Source organism: Kogia breviceps, chromosome 15 (genome assembly GCF_026419965.1).
Source record: "Kogia breviceps isolate mKogBre1 chromosome 15, mKogBre1 haplotype 1, whole genome shotgun sequence".
Classification (NCBI taxonomy): domain Eukaryota; kingdom Metazoa; phylum Chordata; class Mammalia; order Artiodactyla; family Physeteridae; genus Kogia; species Kogia breviceps.
The window spans coordinates 88,863,322-88,885,228 of NC_081324.1; the positions used below are offsets into that span (position 1 = coordinate 88,863,322).

At 47.5% G+C, this 21,907-nt stretch overlaps 1 protein-coding gene across 5 annotated transcripts in view; it reads left to right on the forward strand.

Annotated features, from left to right (window-relative positions):
* Nucleotides 1–21,907, forward strand: part of SFSWAP (splicing factor SWAP) — an 81,512-nt gene that overhangs the window by 35,694 nt on the left and 23,911 nt on the right. For all 5 annotated transcript variants that reach the window (XM_059040018.2, XM_059040016.2, XM_067016051.1 and 2 more), the window contains 5 exons: nt 315–446; nt 948–1,041; nt 1,954–2,125; nt 9,464–9,694; nt 10,802–10,992. In XM_059040018.2, the coding sequence (XP_058896001.1) occupies nt 315–446; nt 948–1,041; nt 1,954–2,125; nt 9,464–9,694; nt 10,802–10,992 (820 nt within the window). The remainder of the gene's footprint in view (nt 1–314; nt 447–947; nt 1,042–1,953; nt 2,126–9,463; nt 9,695–10,801; nt 10,993–21,907) is intronic.

Sequence of the window (21,907 nt, forward strand, 5' to 3'; positions counted from 1 at the left end):
CAATTAGCAGTTGGGGGGAAATGTGAGGAGAGAAAAGATGAACCTGTTTTCATGACCTTAAGTGTCACGTTGAGTAAAACCCCTATTTTCCTCATTGGCAATGATATTGTGGTCCCTGTTTCAAATGGATTGACTTTGATTAGTTTTCTGCAGTCCCAGTCACCTCAGATAAGGGCCTCCCTGTCTGTGTGTAACTTGCCTGCCGCTGTGAACTGAGACAGTGCGAGTCCCCCAGCAGCCTTGCTGGCCGCCGCCCGGCCGCTGATCTGGAGGAGGGCCTGGCGCTGTGGGTGTGACCCAGCTCTCCTCTGCAGTGCCCTTGCTTCCGTGGCCGCCATCATCCCCCCGCCCCCCGACATTCAGCCCGTGATTGACAAGCTGGCGGAGTACGTGGCCAGGAACGGCCTTAAGTTTGAGACCAGCGTTCGTGCCAAGAATGATCAAAGGTGAGTGAAGGAGTTTATGTGGGGGAGATGAATGGTGTTTGGGGTTTAGTTTAGCTTCTTTTTTTAATCTAGCTACATGATTGTTTATATATATATATATTTTTTATCCTTATGTGTTTAGATAAATATATCTTGTTAAATTACTTAGAGTTGGGGTGTTGGTCTTTTTTATTGGTATATTTTTTTGTTTGTTTAATTTGCTTTGCTTTGCTTTTTGAAAATGTTGAACCTACCTAAAATAAAAAGCTGGAATTCATGCTTTTCAAGAATCTGCTGTGGAAATTCAGACACACACTGCACTTTGTTTTTTTTCATCAAATAATGGTCCCTGCTCGGGTCGTAACATAACAACAGGCGGCTGTGGTCACAACATGATCTGTGAGATCTCCAGGGTCAGTCACCACGAAGCCTTAGAGCAGCAGGTGTGGCCGTCGGAGCCGAGGGGTGTCACGGCGAGCGAGCGTGTCTTGTTGAATGACTCGCCCCCTTCTCTGTTCCTAGGTTTGAGTTCCTGCAGCCGTGGCACCAGTATAATGCCTACTATGAGTTTAAGAAGCAGTTCTTCCTCCAGAAAGAAGGGGGCGAGAGCGCACAGGTACGTGTCTGGGAAGAAGTCATCCTCGGCATGTGCCCTAATAGGGTTGGTTGGTTTCACACTCACTGTTAGGTGTAACGGATGTCTTGCATTTGCCGAATTTAACTTTTCCCACCTCTCTTGTTTTACATCTGTTGCAATCTTCGACCCGTAATCATAGTTCATTGATGATGATTTGTCCAGAATGTTGTAAACAAAGTAATCCTGTCTCTTTAAGCATTTGGTGTTTTGGTTGGCTGTTATTTTAAAGCACTTTGGATGGAAGCTGTGTGTTATACTTCTGTTGTGTTAACATGTACTTAAGTGCCCACGTGTAACCACAGGTGCTGCCCACCCACTGGCCTCGAGCGCCACCTGCCAGCAGCGCGCCTCACGACTCCCATCCCTGCCAACGTCCCCGCACTTGGTTCTCAGGCGCCCGTTAGAAGCATTTCCTCCTGGCCTTGTAGTCCTTTCTTCTGCCTCTCCGCTCCTCTCCTCAATTACACGGACACCCTGATGTCTTTCTAAAACCTGTCTTGGTAGAGGGATGACCATGTAGGCTTTGCGTATCAGTGGATTTCTTCAGGCTTTTATCTCTGGCTGCTCAAACTGAAGAAAACGCACTCATCTGTAGGTGCTGGGCATAATTTGGTGTTCTGAACGTGTTCTCAGTGACCCGTCTCCAAAGAAGAGGTGGTGGGCATGTTTCCCAAAACAGCATTACAGGGAAGATACCTCCTTCCGCTCCTCTTTCCATTCTGTTGTATCAGAAAATAGTAAATCTCGGTTAGAAAGTATATTCCATGCTGTTACTTAGGCAGTAACGTGGCCGTGCTGTTGTCCCGTGAAAGGTATGTACCGCGTCTCTTTTCTGACAAATCCCGTGTCATTTCCAATGGAGCGGTTCAGAGTCACGTTTAACCTCCGCAGGCCGTGTCGGCACCGGAAGAGGCTCCTGCGGAGTCGGCTCCTGACAAGCCGAGTGATGTTGGGGAGGATAGCGCGTCTGAAGACGTGGCCGACGCAGGGGGCAGAGGCGGCTCCTCGGGGAAGAAGGAGGCATCGTGCAGCAAAGCCGTCCCCGACGGGAAGCTGGTGAAAGGTACGCCGCCCTCGCTACCCAGGGTTCCCGTCTTGACCTTGTACCTCACAGGGGTCCCTTCAAATGAGCAAGGAAGAACGCTGGACCACTTAAGGTCAGGTGCCTTTAGCCACAGGACGGGAGGAAATGGCTGCCCCTTTGAAGTTGCTGTTATTAATAAAACTTGCTTACTTCATAGTACTTCCCTGATTTCGGGTTTGGGGTCATTTGGATATCAGCTCATCTTAGGTATGCGTTCTACAGGCTGTTGCTAACAGCCTGTTCTAGCAATTTAATGGAAATGTTTAGAATTTTTCAAATAATGTTTTGTACCCCCCCCCTTGGACTTCTGAAACTATATGCGAACTATTGTGCCAGTGGAGTTCGTTTTCTGTATGTGTTAAGGCAAGTCCCTTGAGGGTCTCTACCAGGTGGTGTTGCACTCGCTCCGTTTCAGTTACCTTTTATGTTCTTGGGAGGAGTTTTTCATCTACCAGGACAGACATACATGAAAGGAGCAAATATAAATAAATAGAAAGAAAAAAAAAGCTGACACAGGCACGTTAGCAGAGAACTCGGTGGTCGGACGTGTGACGCAGCAGTGGGCAGCACCAGCTGGGAATGAGAAGGGCTCTGCGGAGGGAAGAGGCTTCCCGGGGACAGAGGCGCTGCCAGGCAGGACGGCGTGGGCTGAGCCGTGTGGCCTGCTCAGAGACGGGGAGTGGTCTGAGGGACCCGGCGGCAAGGCGGGCACACCTGCCCAGGTAACCGTGGGCAGCTCGTGGGGCTCTGCCTTCCTGGCGGGTCCCGGGGCTTCCAGCAGGGGCAGCACAGCTTACGGTTCAATCGGAGGAATCGCTTTGTGCGGTATGGTGAGCGTGTGAAGGGATCCAGGCAGAGGAGCCGAGCGGGAGGTTCCGGGTGGAGCTGGTGGCCTGACGTGGAGGAGGGGGCGTGGCCGGGCGGTGCAGGAGCCAGCGCCCCGGTTAAAGGAGAGGCTGAGGAGATGCGGGGCGGGCCGGGGTTGCAGGAAGGCCTTTTCTGTGCGTACAGATGCCTTTTCTGATACAAAGATGGCGATCAGGAGTAACCAAAATGACCCAGGGGGTAACTGGGGACTTCAGCGATTTCGGAAAGCCTCTCGGTCCAGGAGGTCTCCTGAGCACACGTGTTTAATCTCTCACCTTTCCCAGCCACCTTCAGCTCTCATTGGAATAACCAGAGGAATATATTAGTGAGGAGAGAGTAAAAACAGTTACTGCTCCAGAAGCAGGGGGAGATACTGTTCATGTTTAAGAAGGACAAGCCAGGCCACCTGGACTTCAGTTCATGGGAAAGAGCAGGACGTTTAGGGACTCAGTGGCAGTGAGCCCGGGGGAGCCCACTGTCAACCAAAGAAGGGGGCGGCAGAAGGCCAGAACCACCAGGAGCATCCAGGGGGCAGCGGGGCCCCAACAGGGTGTGGTCGGGGCACGGTGGGCCCGCCCCCGTCGTGGAGCGCCCTCCCCGCTCCCGCGAGCCAGAGCCAGCGCCCGGGGACTCGGCAGACCAAATAGCGCTCACCGCTTCCCTCCCTCGTCGTGCCCTCTGAGCCCGAGGCGCCCGAGAGCTGCGGGTGTCCACGGAACCCACCCCGCCCTCAGCTCCTGACATCAGGGTGAGGATGAGGAGACAGGCAGAGGCTTACGGCTCCCGCAAAGAGGCAGGAGTTCAGAAGGACACGATCTGAGCCTCGGAGCATGTGGGCACCTAGGAAACAGTTACTAAGTGACAGGAAAATTCTTTTAGTCTCTGATTCATATTCTCACAGAATTAAAGGTACTGTAAAATTAGTGCAGCCGATAATCTGACATCTGGAAAAGATTGTTTAGAAAAAGATTGCCAATTTTTAAAATATAATAAAAACACTAAAAATCAGATTGGATGAGAAGACAAGTTCAAAAGTTTCCTCAAATTTCCAAGGAAAAGGATAGAGATGGAAGGAAAAGCATCCAGATGGGAAAATAGGCAGGTTGTCCTTCACAGGGGAGAAAAAGCAGGCTGGCACATCAGATATGTATCTATAGCATTAAATGCTAGGTAGTTAAGATCTATCTGAAGTTTTGAATGAAAAGTATTCTGAATGCTGGAGGACAAAGATTCTCACAGAGATGTCAATGCCCTGAAATTAATCAGTCAGAGAAGGTGAGGACAATGAGAATAGTATCCAAAAATTATCAAATGCAGTGAAAACTTAAATGAAAAACCTATAACCTCATATGCTTATGTTGGTAAAGAAAAAGTAAAAACAAAACAAGCATTCAACTCAAGAACCTAGGAAGAAACTTTATATAAAATGCATGTAAGAAAAGCAGAAAAGGAGAATCAGTAAACATCAAAGCAGAAATGGGTGAGGATGTAGTAAAAGACCAGTAAAACTTATTATCATTGTACAAGTTTAATACAGACAAAAAAGCAAATGCACAGCATAATGAGAGAGAAAACACGGTATTTTTTAAGTACACGAGAACAATATATTTAACTAAATTTGAAAATAACTGAAAAAAATTGTGTAAGAAAATATATTGATAAATTGCTAAAATGTCTCCAGAGAGGCAGTAAAATGACAGATCTATAGACCTGAAAGAATTTAGAAAACACTGGTCAGTGAAATACCTCTAAAAGCAGGCAGGCCAGGACAAAGTCAAGGCCAACGTAACTTCCCTCAAGAAAGAGAAAAGCCTGTCTGATTAAAGCTACTCCAGAGCCCAAAGATGGAACGTTAGGAAGCTCTCCAGCCCTAGTACCTTAACCCCATAAAGCTTAGCGGTCTGCAGGCCAGGACCCCCGGGAAACCCAGATGTTAGCACCTGCGATGGAAGCAAGCTTGGGATGACGGTGAGAGCAGGTATGAGCAGGTGGGGTTCCCTGCAGCCGTCCCAGTGCGGCATCCCGCCAGAAAAATCTCCGAGTACAGCCTTACCTTGCACAGATGCTGGAAAAGCAGCAACATTTCCTGAGATTTTTATGATAAAGCTTCCCTAGTATGACAATAATTGATGTTGGAAAAACAGGCTCTCCATTTTGAAAAAATGCTTACGTTACCTCTGACAATTATAGTGATTCCAGATAGATTTAAGTGTTTAAACGTAAAAAATAAAATCACAAAGTAGAAGAAAATAAAGGCAATTTTTTTCTAGTCAGAGTGGAAAGGATTTTCTAAGAATTGAAGCCATGAATGATAAAGAAAGATAGGTCTGATGGGAACTGGGCCTGTATAAAGTTGAAAGACAAATGTCAGGATGGCAGTGATTGCTAATATGACAGAAGGTAAAGGTCAAAATCCTTGCTGTAGAAAGAGCTCTTGAAAATCAGTAAGAAAAGTCACTGCAGTAGGAAAACAAAGGACATGAAAAGATAGTTCACAACAGAAGGAAAATAGTTGGTCAGTGAATAAACTTTTTTTTTTTTTTTGGCTGCATCAGGTCTTCGTTGCTACACACGGGCTCTCTCTAGTTGCGGCGAGCGGGGGCTCCTCTTCATTGTGGTGCGCGGGCTTCTCATTGTGGTGGCCTTTGTTGCAGAGCACGGGCTTCAGTAGTTGCGGCACGCAGGCTCAGTAGCTGTGGCTCGCGGGCTCTAGAGTGCAGGCTCAGTAGTTGTGGTGCACGGGCTTAGTTGCTCCGCGGCACGTGGGATCTTCCGGGACCAGGGCTCGAACCCGGGTCCCCTGCACTGGCAGGCGGCTTCTCAACCACTGCATCACCAGGGAGGTTCTAAACTTTTAAAATATATCCTCGCTAACAAGGTACTGTTCTTTGCCTCCAATTTGGTGAAGTTAGAAAGTAACAGAGAGGGTGCAAGTGGCAGGACCCTCACTCACGCGTTGTCCTTGGGGTGTTGTCGGTAAGGCCTCTCCAGGGGAGAGCCCGCTGATGGGGACCAAACCCTAAATGCAGATGCCCTCCCACGCCTAGAAACGTCTGGCTCACCAGGACGTCTCGACCAGGTGTTCCTCCCAAGGCTCGTGGGGCTTTAAAAATTAAAACTTGGGAACCATCGTGGGGGACTGAAATCAATTGGCGTGTCCACACTAAGGAATATGATAATTGGGAACCATCGTGGGAGACTGAAATCAATTGGCGCGTCCACACTAAGGAATACGATTGCCGTTTATTCAGATGATGTATGTTGCTGACATGGAAAGATGTCTAAACTTTTTCTATGGAAAGGTGTCGCTTACTGAGTGGAAACAGCAGGCTGTAAAGTATGGTCCCGTTTTCCGTGTGTTTGTACACGTGCACACGTACGTGCCTTGGAACCGTTGTGTTCAGATCATTTCTTCCCCGTATCTGAGTAGCAGTTGGTCTTTCATTTTGGTCACCTGTGTTTTCAAAGTTTCCCATAGAGAATATCTATTACCTTAGAAGTTAGAAGCTAGTAATGAAACCTGATACCTGAAGAAAGGAAGCGTGTTGGATGTGGAAGGTGGAGGGCCGGGCACCGTCGGCTCACTCACGAGTGTTTCCTGAGCACAGGCCACTCTGCATCAGCGCACAGCGGGGCCACGTTAGTCCTGCGGTCCTGCCCGCTCCGGGCTCCGGGGTAACCAGACCACACACAAAACACACAACGTCAAGAGTGGCGTGAAGGAGAGAGGCCGGGCAGGGCCTGTCTGAGGAGAGGCTTCATTTGAGATGAGACGAGCAAGAAAGGCAGGCGTGAGAAAAGGATGATGGCTGCAGGCAGAAGGCAGGGCGGGGCTGGAGCGCAGTGCAGGGGGGAGGGGTGGAGAGGGAGGGAGGAGCGGAGAGGGGGGGAGGAGCGGGAGGGGGGGGGAGGGGGGGAGAGGGGGGAGGAGCGGGAGAGGGGGGGAGGAGGGGAGAGGGGGGGAGGAGGGGAGAGGGGGGGAGGAGGGGAGAGGGGGGAGGAGCGGAGAGGGAGGGAGGAGTGGAGAGGGGGCCCCTCCAGAGCTGCTGTGCATCCTTAACACAACAGGAAACCGCTGAAGGCTGTAGGAAGGGCTTTTCACGTGTTGTGATGTGACTTGCAAATAAGGTTCCAGGTAGAAGCAGTAGTTGTGTAATTGAATAATTCTACAAAGAAAATAGTTCCTGATGCCCTGCTTTCTGGCTGAGCTATGCTGGGAAGGTTACTTGACCTTTTTAGCCTCAGCTTCCTTATCTGTAAATGGGGAGGCCTGATAGTATCTGTCTCCTCCGGGGGTTGCAAATGTTAAGTGAGGTGAGGCGTGGAGACTCTGCACATTAGTCAGTTCTTTTATTATGTCACTATTTTTTAATTATAAATTTATTTATTTTTGGCTGCATTGGGTCCTCATTGCTGCGCGCGGGCTTTCTCTAGTTGTGGCAAGCGGGGGCTACTCTTCATTGCAGTGCGCAGGCTTCTTGTTGCGGAGCACGGGCTTTAGGGCTCGCGGGCTTCAGTAGTTGTGGCACATGGGCTCAGTAGTTGTGGCTCACAGGCTGTAGAGCGCAGGCTCAGTAGCTGTGGCGCATGGGCTTAGTTGTTCCGTGGCATGTGGGACCTTCCTGGACTGGGGCTCGAACCCGTGTCCCCTGCATTGGCAGGCGGATTCTTAACCACTGCGCCACCAGGGAAGTCCCTAAATCACTTTAAAGTATGTATTGAACAGTGGTGCTGTTTGGCACTGTATTCGACATGCATTAAACTGAGTTCCAGAAGTTTTCATTTTAATATATTTGTTGATTGCATATTTTTTAATTTGGCAGAAGAGATTGGGAGTAATTGTTTTAAAATTATTTGGTGATATAATACTTTAGCCCAAGTTGAGTAATTTTGATTAACATTTAACTGAAGGTTTCTTTTCTATGTTTCTTTGACTCTATTCTTAAAGAGACCATATTACTAGAGACTATAAACGGTTAACATTATGAAAGCTTTTTCTTATGGAGAATTTCAAACAAGTACAGGAAGAGAGCCTCTGGTGTACCAGTCACACACCGTCACACGCAGTGCTCGGCCTCCAGCTCCCGTGGCCGACGCGGGACACATCTTAGTTCTCTCAGTGCAGCCCACCCCCAGGATGTTCTGAAGCAGATCTCAGCATCATGGCATTTTATCCATCAGTGTGATCGCGCCTAGCGCCTGTCTCCAAAAGATGAGGGCCGTTCTTAACATAACCACGGTAAAATGGTTAATATTGACTCTCCCAGCAAAGTGTACTTTTCACCCCGTGTTATATCTTTGTTTGGGGGTTGTTAGGAAGGTAGACCTCAGCGCACCACGTGCAGTGCAAGTGCATGGCATTGCACAATCAACACAGAGACTGATTTTGCCCCCTTTTCATTCTGACTTGTGAAGTATCACTTTGCTAACATTCAGCATCTTGGGGTGTGCTACGTAGCTGGAGAGATTATTGACGAGAGATGATTATACGTCAAAGATCTGGGTTATTTACCAGCTTCAAGTCACACTTGGGTTTGGAAGCGTAAAATGCTGAAAGTGGAGAAGCCCGGCAGGGGGCCAGCTGGGTGGGCTCACCTCCCCAGTTGTAGCCACGTCGGAACCTGTCTTCAGTAACCCGGGTCCACTTCCCCCTGAGTCAGCCCGTTTGCTCCGCACTTGACATTGCCCTTCGCTGTGGTTTGCGTGAATAGCTTTCATCAGTTAGGAGCCATTTACCATATAGTCTGAGGAGGAAGGGGCTCAGCGAGCGAGTGTTGAGTAGGGGAGGGGCAAGGGGAAGAAGATTGTTTCCTTTGGGGCCTTTGTATTTCTCTGAAATTAAGATTTCCACATCGGCTAGGAGAGAAAAAGCGTTCCCCCTAAATTTTTGTTACACGAGGTTTAAAATGTTCTTAAAGGTGCAGAGAGTAGTCTGACATAACGCCCAGCACAAAGTAGGCACCCAGTCAAACGTTTGCCGAATAAAGGAACGGTTTCTGCAGCCTGCTTTTGTAAGAAAAGGTCACCTTATATGGTTGGGATTTTTTAGAAGTACCTTTGAATAGTGGAGTCCCATCATGTGCTCACTTCTGCAAACTCAGCAGTGTGCTGAGCCCAGAAAAAAAAGGAAAACACCAACAAAAATTGACCATTTGCCCATGGAGTGACCCCAGCTGGCACTCGGTGTGTGCAGGCTGATGTGGCCCGAGGTGGAGCCGGTGCCCTGCCTTCCCCTCCCTTGGGCTCGGCACGTGTGGTGTCCTTTTAAATGCCCTCTGACGTCACAGGGACTGCCCGCTGCCCCTGGAACCTCCCTCTGCGTAAGACGTGGCTCCACTCAACACGCGGCCCCTCCAGCTGGTGCTCTTGTGGATGGTGGGGCCCGTGAGGATTTCTGCTCTGTGCTTCCAGTTACTTAAAAATATTACCATTTTCACCTTCTCTCGATAGCTTCGTTTGCTCCGATAAGCTTTGCAATCAAGGCCAAAGAAAATGATCTACTGCCCCTGGAAAAAAATCGTGTTAAGCTAGACGATGACAGTGATGATGATGAAGAAAGCAAAGAAGGCCAAGAAAGTTCTAGTAGTGCTACAAACACTAGCCCAGCAGTTGCCCCAGCCTGTGTAGTTGTTGAGGAGAAGCGGCCTCAACTCACCCAGGAGGAGCTGGAAGCAAAGCAAGGTTTGTCAAAATATGCTTTAAACTTCTTAAAAGAAAAGCGCGTGAGTACAAGATGAAGGTGCTGAGCCAGAAATGCGAGGCTGCCAGCCGGAGCCTCCAGCCTTGGCGGACCGGAACCCCCGGGGGGCCGTGTGATGCTTTCGCGCACCTGAGACGTTCTCTGGGGCGTGAGGAGCGCGGCTGTTCATTAAGCTCAGATGCAGCGCCCTCGGCGATCTCTTTTCAGAGGATGAGCTGAGCGTGGCCAAGAAGGCCTTAACGGCAGCCTTGGGGCGGATGCTCAGCCTGTGCGCCCGGCTCGGGCTCGGGCCACTGCTCCGAGCCGGGAGACGCCTCTTTGTGAGGCCGCCTCCCTGCAGAGCCGTCGGGCCCGTGAAGGTGCTGGGGCCCAAGCTGGTTTCAGGCTGTGGCTCGTCTTCAGGGGTCACGGTGTGGCCCCCGCTCGCCTCTGACGCGTGGGGAGCATCTTGTCGTGCTCTGCCCCTCCTCCAAGATAAATTCTGTTCTGCTCTCACTCAAGTAGTGGATTCACAGCTGCGTTTGCAGATTTGATCTGTTCGAGCTGGGTCTGTGAGTTACTTTTTCTTGTATACACAAGCAGATCGCGCAACACCGATGGAAGGTAAGTGCCTAACCGCAGGGCGCCCCGCTCTCGGGACCAGCATTTTGTGCTGCCCTCCCCAGGCACACTTGTGTTGCTGCCTGTGTACCTAGATCTGCACTTAGTGCGTGTGAGCTGAACCGTGGGTCAGATCATTTGGAATAAAACACTTTCGACGGTGCTCCTTAGCGGGTAATTTGGGCACGTGTCTGTGAGGGCCGTTGCAAGGTCTCCGTCATTTCAGGTTCCACTGCTGCGGAACCCCATCAACCTTCTGACTTTGATTTTGGATGTGAAATATGACAAGTATCCATAGTAAGCAGTATAAACTAATTCTCTGAGAAGTCTGTTTGCCTGATTTGTTGACCTTTCCTGAAACCTGTATCATACTCATGTTTTAAAATAACTGCATTATATTTCATGACCCTTTTACTGCCCATGAAAATTAAGCTCGGAAGATACTTATACAGTACTTTAAACATCTTCTTTTCTGTTTATTCCTTAAGCAAAGCAAAAGTTGGAGGACCGGCTGGCAGCTGCTGCCAGGGAAAAGCTCGCCCAGGCGTCTAAGGAGTCAAAGGAGAAGCAGCTCCAAGCAGAGCGGAAACGGAAAGCAGCTTTATTTTTACAGACCTTAAAAAATCCTCTGCCAGAAGCAGAAGTCGGGAAAGTGGACGAAAATCCTTTCAACGTAGAGGTAAGGTAAACGAGAGCCCACGTCTGTGTTCTGGGCAAAGCGCGACTGGTAGAAGTACCTGAGTGCGGGTTCTTCTGGCCACTCGGCGCTCGAGCTGCACGAAGGCTGTGAGCAGACCCCACTCTTCTGCCGCGTGGGCTTCGCGTGCTTTTCCGGGCAGACCCCGGAGACAACCATGGTTTCAGCTCCAGACCGTGGCGGCGAAGCAAATCACACGCATTTCTTGGTTTCCCAGTGTGTATAAAAGTTAGTTTACATTATAATGTAGTCTGTTAAGTGTGCAGTGGCATTATGTCTGAAAAATATATACATAGCTCAATTTAAAAGCCCTTTATTGCTAAAAAAAATGCCAAGCATCGTCTGAGGCTTCAGCGAGTGGTAATCTTTTAGCAATAGTAACGTCACTGATCGTAGATCTAATTATGAAAACGTTTGAAACATTACGAGAATTATCAAAATGTGACACAGAGACATGAAGCAAGGGAATGCTGTTGGGAAGGTGGCCCTGATAGACTTGCTCGACGCAGAGTTGCCACAAACCTTCAGTTTGTAAAAAACAAACAAACAAACAAAATGCGGTGTCTGTGAAGTACAGTCAAACGAGGTCCGCCTGTACTGTATAGCCGGGGTCACTAAGAACCCAATGACAACTCCCTGAGCGCACACATGCACACCAGACCCCGGGTGCGCTGTCAGAGGCACGGACCTCTGGGCCCGGCCTGGGAGCCTCCCAGGAGCTGCAGGAGAGCTTCGCCTGTGAGGGCCGCGTCGGGCCTGGACAGACTCGCCAGAGCACGCGTGCTCCTGCCACGGCGGTGGCCCTGGAGCTCACACTGACGGCCAGGAATCTTACTCGGGGGTCTGTGTTAACAGCAGCACTTTCATTAAAAAGAAAAGTAAGATGCGGTTACCGTCGTCTTCTCTTAAAGGGGTCAGATCCTCACAACTCTTTGCTAAGCTGTAGAACCAGAGCTTAGCCCCCGGCCCATTTCCTCCCTTCAAATGGCAGTGGGGCGTGGCGCGTTGCACTGCTCCGAACACGGCCCGCCCGGCTTCTCCAGGGGTCCCCAAGTGTCCTTCGCAGCTGCCTTTTTCCTGTAACGTAGAACGGGCGCTGTGCGTTTTTTACTTTAATTATGTTGACATTTCTGAGCGTCTAAGGCCGTTATTAAAAACTGATTTTTGCTGCGTGTAGCCACTGGTTTATTTGTTTCTCCATGGAAAGCAGCTTTCTGAGTTCAGATTTTCAGCATTCTGTTGAAGGTCGAATGAGCTTTCTCACCTCAGGAGTCGGTCTGAAATTCAAGTCTGGCAGGAGACCTCAAAAATAGTAGCTGGGTCAGGCTGGGGAGCACAGGTGCCAGCTTCCGCGAGGGCTTGTGGGGCGTGGGCCGCGCTCTGGCCAGCTGGGCGCTGTCGCCGTCCTCCTGGGCACCCGGCCGCCTGCTGGAGCACCGGCCTGGCCGCCTCTGTGTTTCCCTGTGCCGCTTCCGGAGGCGGCCGCCTGGGGAAGCCAAAGGCAGGCGGGCCCAGAAAAGCACCTGCCGTCATGCCCTGGCTTTGGGAGCACCTCTGCGCCAGGGCAGGATGAAAACACACAGCTGCTAAAACCGCCACAGATAGAAAAGCGGGGAGAGGCGGAATACAGAACAGCTCCACGTTTATGGCTGCAGCTGTAAAAACATTCATATAGTGCGGGGAGGGGGGGCAGGGAACTTAAGAAGGTGAGGGAGCTGCCACGTGGGAGGGGTGTGAGTGGGCTACTTTAATTTCCTTTATTGTTTTGATGTCATTTGCACAGGGAATATAGGGCTTAATTAAAAGGTATCTGGGGCTTCCCTGGTGGTGCAGTGATTGAGAGTCCGCCTGCCGATGCAGGGGACACGTGGGTTTGTGACCCGGAGCGGCTGGGCCCGTGAGCCGTGGCCGCTGAGCCTGCGCGTCCGGAGCCTGTGCTCCGCAACGGGAGAGGCCACAGCAGTGAGAGGCCCGCGTACCGCAAAAAAAAAAAAAAAAAAAAAAGGTATCTGCATACATAGATACTATAACCCATTATGTTACATGGTTGCATCTATATTTTCTAATAAAACTGTGGAGGTTTTGTTTGTTTGGGGGTTTTTTTTAGTATCTATATTGGAGTATAATTGTTTTACAATGGTGTGTTAGTTTCTGCTGTATAACAAAGTGAATCAACTCTACGTATACATGTGGCCCCGTATCGCCTCCCTCTTGCGTCTCCCTCCCACCCTCCCTATCCCACCCCTCCAGGTGGTCACAAACCACCGAGCTCATCTCCCTGTGCTATGCGGCTGCTTCCCACTAGCTATCTATTTTACATTTGGTAGTGTATATACGTCCATGCCACTGTCTCACTTCATCCCAGCTTATACCCTTCCCCCTCCCCATGTCCTCAAGTCCATTCTCTACATCTGTGTCTTTATTCCTGTCCTGCCCCTAGGTTCTTCAGAACCTTTTTCTTTTCCTTTCTTTTTTTTTTTAGATTCCATATATATGTGTTAGCATACAGTATTTGTTTTTCTCTTTGTGACTTACTTCATTCTGTATGACAGACTCTAGGTCCATCTACCTCACTACAAATAACTCTATTTCGTTTCTTTTTATGGCTGAGTAATATTCCATTGTATATATGTACCACATCTTCTTTATCCATTCATCCGATGATGGACACTTAGGTTGCTTCCATGTCCTGGCTATTGTAAATAGAGCTGCAGTGAACATTGTGGTACATGACTCTTTTTGAATTATGGTTTTCTCAGGGTATATGCCCAGTAGTGGGATTGCTGGGTCGTATGGTAGTTCTATTTGTAGTTTTTTAAGGAACCTCCATACTGTTCTCCACAGTGGCTGTATCAGTTTACATTCCCCCCAACAGTACAAGCAGGTTCCCTTTTCTCCACACCCTCTCCAACATTTATTGTTTGTAGACTTTTTGATGATGGCCATTCTGACCAGTGTGAGGTGACACCTCATTGTAGTTTTGATTTGCATTTCTCTAATGATTAGTGATGTTGAGCATCTTTTCATGTGTTTGTTGGCACTCTGTGTATCTTCTTTGGAGAAATGTCTATTTAGGTCTTCTGCCCATTTTTGGATTGGGTTGTTTGTTTTTTGGATATTGAGCTACATGAGCTGCTTGTATATTTTGGAGACTAATCCTTTGTCAGTTGCTTCATTTGCAAATATTTTCTCCCATTCTGAGGGTTGTCGTTTGGTCTTTTTTATGGTTTCCTTTGCTGTGCAAAAGCTTTTAAGTTTCATTAGGTCCCATTTGTTTATTTTTGTTTTTATTTCCATTTCTCTAGGAGGTGGGTCAAAAAAGATCTTGCTGTGATGTATGTCATGGAGTGTTCTGCCTATGTTTTCCTCCAAGAGTTTTATAGTGTCTGGCATTACATTTAGGTCTTTAATCCATTTTGAGTTTATTTTTGTGTATGGTGTCAGGAAGTGTTCTAATTTCATTTTTTTACATTTAGCTGTCCAGTTTTCCCAGCACCACTTATTGAAGAGGCTGTCTCTTCTCCATTGTATATTCTTGCCTCCTTTATCAAAGATAAGGTGACCATATGTGCGTGGGTTTATCTCTGGGCTTTCTAGCCTGTTCCATTGATCTATATTTCTGTTTTTGAGCCAGTACCATACTGTCTTGATTGTAGCTTTATAGTGTAGTCTGAAGTCAGGGAGTCTGATTCCTCCAGCTCCGTTTTTCTTTCTCAAGATTGCTTTGGCTATTTGGAGTCTTTTGTGTTTCCATACAAATTGTGAACTTTTTTGTTCTAGTTCTGTGAAAAATGCCATTGGTAGTTTGCTAGCAATTGCACTGAATCTGTAGATTGCTTTGGGCAGTATAGTCATTTTCACAATGTTGATTCTTCCAATCCAAGAACATGGTATATCTCTCCATCTGTTTGTATCATCTTTACTTTCTTTCATCAGTGTTCTATAGTCTTCTGAGTACAGCTCTTTGGTCTCCTTAGGAAGGTTTATTCCTAGGTATTTTATTCTTTTTGTTGCCATGGTAAATGGGAGCGTTTCCTTAATTTCTCTTTCAGATTTTTCATCATTAGTGTATAGGAATGCAAGAGATTTCTGTGCATTAATTTTGTATCCTGCTACTTTACCAGATTCATTGATTAGGTCTAGTGGTTTTCTGGTAGCATCTTTAGGATTCTCTATGTATAGTATCAAGTCATCTGCAAACAGTGACAGTTTTACTTCTTCTTTTCCGATTTGGATTCCTTTTATTTCCTTTTCTTCTCTGACTGCTGTGGCTAAAACTTCCAAAAGTATGTTGAATAACAGTGGTGAGAGTGGACAACTTTGTCTTGTTCCTAATCTTAGTGGAAATGGTTTCAGTTTTTCACCATTGAGAACGATGTTGGCTGTGGGTTTGTCATATATGGCCTTTATTATGTTGAGGTAAGTTCCCTTTTTGCCTACTTTCTGGAGGGTTTTTATCGTAAATGGGTGTTGAATTTTGCCAAAAGGTTTTTCTGCATCTATTGAGATTATCATATGGTTTTTATCCTTCAGTTTGTTAATATGCTGTATCACATTGATTGATTTGCATGTACTGAAGAATCTTTGCATTCCTGGGATAAACTCCACTTGATCATGGTGCATTATCCTTTTAATGTGCTGTTGGATTCTGTTTGCTAGTATTTTGTTCAGGGTTTTTGCATCTATGTTCATCAGTGATATTGGCCTGTAGTTTTCTTTCTTTGTGACGTCTTTGTCTGGTTTTGGTATCAGGGTGATGGTGGCCTCATAGAATGAGTTTGGGAGTGTTCCTCCCTCTGCCATATTTTGGAAGAGTTTGAGAAGGATGGGTGTTAGCTCTTCTCTAAATGTTTGATGGAATTCGCCCGTGAGGCCGTCCGGTCTTGGGCTTTTGTTTGTCGGCAGATTTTTAATCACAGTTTCCATTTCAGTGCTTGTGATTGGTCTGTTTATATTTTCTATTTCTTCCTGGTTCAGTCTCAGGAGGTTGTGCTTCTCTAAGAATGTGTCCATTTCTTCCAGGTTGTCCATTTTTTTTTGGCATATAGTTGCTTGCAGTAATCTCTCATGATCCTTTGTATTTCAGCAGTGTCAGTTGTTACTTATCCTTTTTTTTTTTTTTTTTTTTTTTTTTTTTTTTTTTTTTTTTCGGTATGCGGGCCTCTCACTGTTGTGGCCTCTCCCGTTGCGGAGCACAGGCTCCGGACGCACAGGCTCAGCGGCCATGGCTCACGGGCTTAGTTGCTCCGCGGCATGTGGGATCTTCCCGGACCAGGGCACGAACCCGTGTCTCCTGCATCGGCAGGCAGATTCTCAACCACTGCGCCACCAGGGAAGCCCTACTTATCCTTTTTATTTCTAATTCTGTTGATTTGAGTCTTCTCCCTTTTTTTCTTGATGAGTCTGGCTAATAGTTTATCAATTTAGTTTATCTTCTCAAAGAACCAGCTTTTAGTTTTATTGATCTTTGCTATTGTTTCCCTCATTTATTTTTCATTTATTTCTGCTCTGATCTTTATGATTTCTTTCCTTCTGCTAACTCTGGGGGGTTTTTTTGTTCTTCTTTCTCTAATTGCGATAGGTGTAAGGTTAGGTTGTTTATTTGAGATGTTTCTTGCTTCTTGAGGTAGGATTGGATTGCTATAAACTTCCCTCTTAGAACCGCTTTTGCTACATCCCGTAGGTTTTGGGTCATCATGTTTTGATTGTCATTTGTTTCTAGGTATTTTTTGATTTCCTCTTTGATTTCTTCAGTGATCTCTTGGTTATTAAGCTCTTGGTTATTAAGTAGTGTACTGTTTAGCCTCCATGTATTTGTATTTTTTTACAGATTTTCTTCTTGTAATTGATATCTCGTCTCACAGCGTTGTGGTCGGAAAAGATACATGATACGATTTCAATTTTCTTAAATTTACCAAGGCTAGATCTGTGACCCAAGATATGATCTATCCTGGAGAATGTTCCGTGAGCACTTGAGAAGAAAGTGTATTCTGTTGTTTTTGGATGGGATGTCCTATAAATATCAATTAAGTCCATCGTGTTTAGTGTATCATTTAAAGCTTGTGTTTCCTTATTTATTTTCATTTTGGATGATCTGTCCATTGGTGAAAGTGGGGTGTTAAAGTCCACTACTATGATTGCATTACTGTCGATTTCCCCTTTTATGGCTGTTAGCATTTGCCTTATGTATTGAGGTAGTCCTGTGTTGGGTGCATAAATATTTACAATTATCATACCTTCTTCTTGGATTGATCCCTTGAGCATTATGTAGTGTCCTTCTTTGTCTCTTGTAATAGTCGTTATTTTAAAGTCTATTTTTACTGATATGAGAATTGCTACTCCAGCTTTCTCTTAATTTCCATTTGCATGGAATATCTTTTTCCATCCCCTCACTTTCAGTCTGTATGTGTCCCTAGGTCTGAAGTGGGTCTCTTGCAGACAGCATATATACGGGTCTTGTTTTTGTATCCATTCAGCCAGTCTGTGTCTTTTGGTTGGAACATTTAATCCATTTACATTTAAGGTAATTGTCGATATGTATGTTCCTATTACCATTTTCTTAATTGTTTTAGGTTTGTTATTGTAGGTCTTTTTCTTCTCTTGTGTTTCCTGCAAGGAGAAGTTCCTTTAGCATTTGTTGTAAAGCTGGTTTGGTGGTGCTGAATTCTCTTAGCTTTTGCTTCTCTGTAAAGGTTTTAATTTCTCCGTCAAATCTGAATGAGATCCTTGCTGGGTAATCTTGGTTGTAGGTTTTTCCCTTCCATCACTTTAAATATGTCCTGCCACTCCCTTCTGGCTTGCAGAGTTTCTGCTGAAAGATCAGCTTATGGGGATTAAGCTGATGGGGATTAACCTTTTGGGAGTTCCCTTGTGTGTTATTTGTTGCTTTTCCCTTGCTGCTTTCAGTATTTTTTCTTTGTATTTAATTTTTGACAGTTTGATTAATATGTGTCTTGGCATGTTTCTCCTTGGATTTATCATGTATGGGACTCTCTGCGCTTCCTGGACTTGATTAACTATTTCCTTTCCCATACTAGGGAAGTTTTCAACTATAATCTCTTCAAATATTTTCTCAGACCCTTTCTTTTTCTCTTCTTCTCCTGGGACCCCCATAATTCGAATGTTGGTGTGTTTAATGTTGTCCCAGAGGTCTCTGAGACGGTCCTCAGTTCTTTTCATTCTTTTATCTTTATTCTGCTCTGCAGTAGTTATTTCCACTATTTTATCTTCCAGGTCACTTATCTGTTCTTCTGCCTCAGTTATTCTGCTATTGATCCCATCTAGAGTACTTTTTTTTTTTTTTTTTTTTTTTTTTTTTTTTTTTTTTGCGGTATGCGGGCCTCTCACTGTTGTGGCCTCTCCCGTTGCGGAGCACAGGCTCCGGACGCACAGGCTCAGCGGCCATGGCTCACGGGCTCAGTTGCTCCGCGGCATGTGGGATCTTCCCGGACCAGGGCACGAACCCGTGTCTCCTGCATCGGCAGGCAGATTCTCGACCACTGCGCCACCAGGGAAGCCCCCATCTAGAGTATTTTTTAATTTCATTTATTGTGTTGTTCATCGTTGCTTGCTTCCTCTTTAGTTCTTCTAGGTCCTTGGTAAACGTTTCTTGTATTTTCTCCATTCTATTTCCAAGATTTTGGATTATCTTTACTATCATTACTCTGAATTCTTTTTCAGATAGACTGCCTATTTCCTCTTCATTTCTTTGGTCTGGTTTCTACCTTGTTCCTTCATCTGCTGCGTGTTTCTCTGTCTTATCATGTTGCTTATCTTACCGTGTTTGGTTTCTCCTTTTCGCAGGCTGCAGGTTTGTAGTTCCTGTTGTTTTCGGTGTCTGACCCCCATTGGCTATGGTTGGTTCAGTGGGTTGTGTAGGCTTCCTGGAGGAGGGGACTGGTGCCTGTGTTCTGGTGGGTGAAGCTGGATCTTGTCTTTCCGGTGGGCAGGATTGCGTCCCATGTTGTGTTTTGGGGTGTCTGTGAACTTACTATGATTTCAGGCAGCCTCTCTGCTAATGGGTGGGGTTGTGTTCCTGTCTTGCTAGTTGCTTGGCATGGGGTGTCCAGCACTGGAGCTTGCTGGTCGTTGAGTGGAGCTGGGTCTTAGCGTTGAGATGGAGATCTCTGAGAGAGCTCTTGCCAACTGATATTACGTGGAGTGGAGCCGGGAGGTCTCTGGTGGACCAGTGTCCTGAACTCGGCTCTCCCACCTCAGAGGCTCAGACCTGACACCCGGCTGGAGCACCAAGACCCTGTCAGCCACCCGGCTCAGAAGAAAAGGGAGGGGAGAAAAAGAAAGAAAGGAAATAAATAAAATAAAGTTATTATAAATTTTTTTAATTTAATATTATTAAAATTAAAAAGTAATTTTAAAAAGAGAGAGCAACCAAACCAATAACCAGATTCACCAATGATAGCAAGCGCTAAAAACTATGCTAAGATAAAACGAAAAATGAGAAACTAGTAAGTCACATAGAGCAAACCCCAAGTCTACAGTTGCTCCCAAAGTCACTGCCTCAGTTTGCGATGATTCGCTGTCTATTCAGGTTTTCCGCAGATGCAAGTACATCAAGTTGATGGTGGAGCTTTAATCCGCTGCTCCTGAGGCTGTTGGGAGAGATTTCTCTTTCTCCTTTGTTCGCACAGCTCCCGGGGTTCAGCTTTGGACTTGGCCCCACCTCTGCGTGTAGGTCGCCTGAGGGCGTCTGCTCTTCGCTCAGACGGTACGGGGTTAAAGGAGCCGCTGATTCGGGGGCTCCGGCTCACTCAGGCCGGGGGGAGGGAGGGGCACGGATGCGGGGCGAGCCCGCGGCGGCAGAGGCCGGCGTGACGTTGCACCAGCCCGAGGCGCACCGCGCGTTCTCCCGGGGAAGCCGTCCCTGGATCCCGGGACCCCGGCGGTGGCGGGCTGCACAGGTTCCCGGGAGGGGCGGTGTGGAGAGTGACCTGTGCTCGCACACGGGCTTCTTGGTGGCGGCAGCAGCGGCCTTAGCGTCTCATGCCCGTCTCTGGTGTCCGCACTGATCGCCGCGGCTCGCGCCCGTCTCTGGAGCTCCATTAAGCAGCGCGCTTAATCCCGTCTCCTCGCGCATCCCGAAACAAAGAGGCAAGAAAAGGTCTCTTGCCTCTTCGGCAGCTCCAGACTTCTCCCGGACTCCCTCCCGGCCAGGCGTGGCGCACTAGCGCCTTCAGGCTGTGTTCACGCCGCCAACCCCAGTCCTCTCTCTGCTTCCCAGCGAAGCCCGAGCCTCAGCTCCCGGCCCCCGCCCGCCCCGGCGGGTGAGCAGACGAGCCTCTCGGGCTGGTGAGTGCTGGTCGGCACCGATCCTCTGCGGGAATCTCTCCGCTTTGCCCTCCGCACCCTGTGGCTGCGCTCTCCTCCGTGGCTGCGCTCTCCTCCGCGGCTCCGGAGCTTCCCCCTCCGCCACCCGCAGTCTCCGCCCGCGAAGGGGCTTCTAGTGTGTGGAAACCTTTCCTCCTTCACGGCTCCCTCCCCCTGGTGCGGGTCCCGCCCCTATTCTTTTGTCTCTGTTTATTCTTTTTTCTTTTGCCTACCCAGGTACGTGGGGAGTTTCTTGCCCTTTGGGAGGTCTGAGATCTTCTGCCAGCGTTCAGTAGGTGATCTGTAGGAGCAGTTCCACGTGTAGATGTATTTTTGATGTATCTGTGGGGAGGGAGGTGATCTCCACGTCTTACTCCTCCGCCATCTTGAAGGTCCTCTGATGTAGATGGCTTTAATTGCTTTGAAACAAAAATACTTGAATTAAATTGGGAACTTTCATAAATGAGATTCACACTTGAAAATATTTTCAGCCTAAAGCAGCTTCTGGAGACAGGTGACCCTGAGTTTGTTGGCTCTTCTATGTGCACCTGACTCTCAGATGCTGGCACATCCGGCCTCACTGCACAGGTGTATAATTTTAGAGTGTGCGTGTGGCGGGGGGACTACTTGAAGTTTGGTGGGGTCGGCCCAGTGGGAATAGGTGGCACCCCAGGTCCGTCTGAGCAGACACATGTAGGGCTGAACAGGAGCACTGTTCAGAAGGCCTGGCTCAAAACCTGGCAGGATTTTGCTGTCGCCTTGCAGCTCATCTGCCTTAGAGGTGCTTTCTGTTTTCACTGTGCTTTCTACAAAAGCAGTGTATCCGTGTGATTTTGAAAGTTCAAATGCTAGAGAGAGGTATAAAATGAAGAGTAAAAGTCTTTTCCTTCTTTTGCTTTAATTCCTATGGAAGTATCCATTTTTAAAATTCATTTTTTATTGTGTAAAATGTACATGCGGTTTGTCATTTTAACGCTTTTTAAGCATGTGGTTCAGTGGCATTAAGTACATTCATGTTGTCGTGCAGCCACCCCCACCGTCCGTCTCCAGGACTTTTCCATCTTCCCAAACTGAGACTGTCCCCGTTAAACACCAGCTCCACACTCCCCTCTCCAAGCCCCTGGCACCCGTCATCCGATTTATCTAGGTATAGATTTTAAATATTCCAGTAATAGGACTGTGCCCGATCCATTATTCTGGGATCTCGATTCTTTTCCCTTCTGCTGGGATCTTTCCATGTCAATGCCAGAGCAGTGCCTGGCGTGTAATAGACACTTGGTAACTGTTTACAGGATGAGTGACTATCAGTCCTTTCAGACATCAGTCCTGAAATCAAGCACCACCTGCATGTGCCATACTTGGTTCACCCCTCCCTGCTGGCCCGAGTGCGAGCCGCTCCTGGGTTCGTACTGTTACAGCAGTGCTGCTGTAAGGCTTGTGTGCTCACTGAGGTGCGTGTATCCACAGGATAAACCCCTGACTGTGGAATTGATTTTAAATTTCAGATTTTAAAATTTTCTAATTTCTTTTACTGCTAAATTAGAGCCTAGAACGATTATAGCAGTCTTGGGGG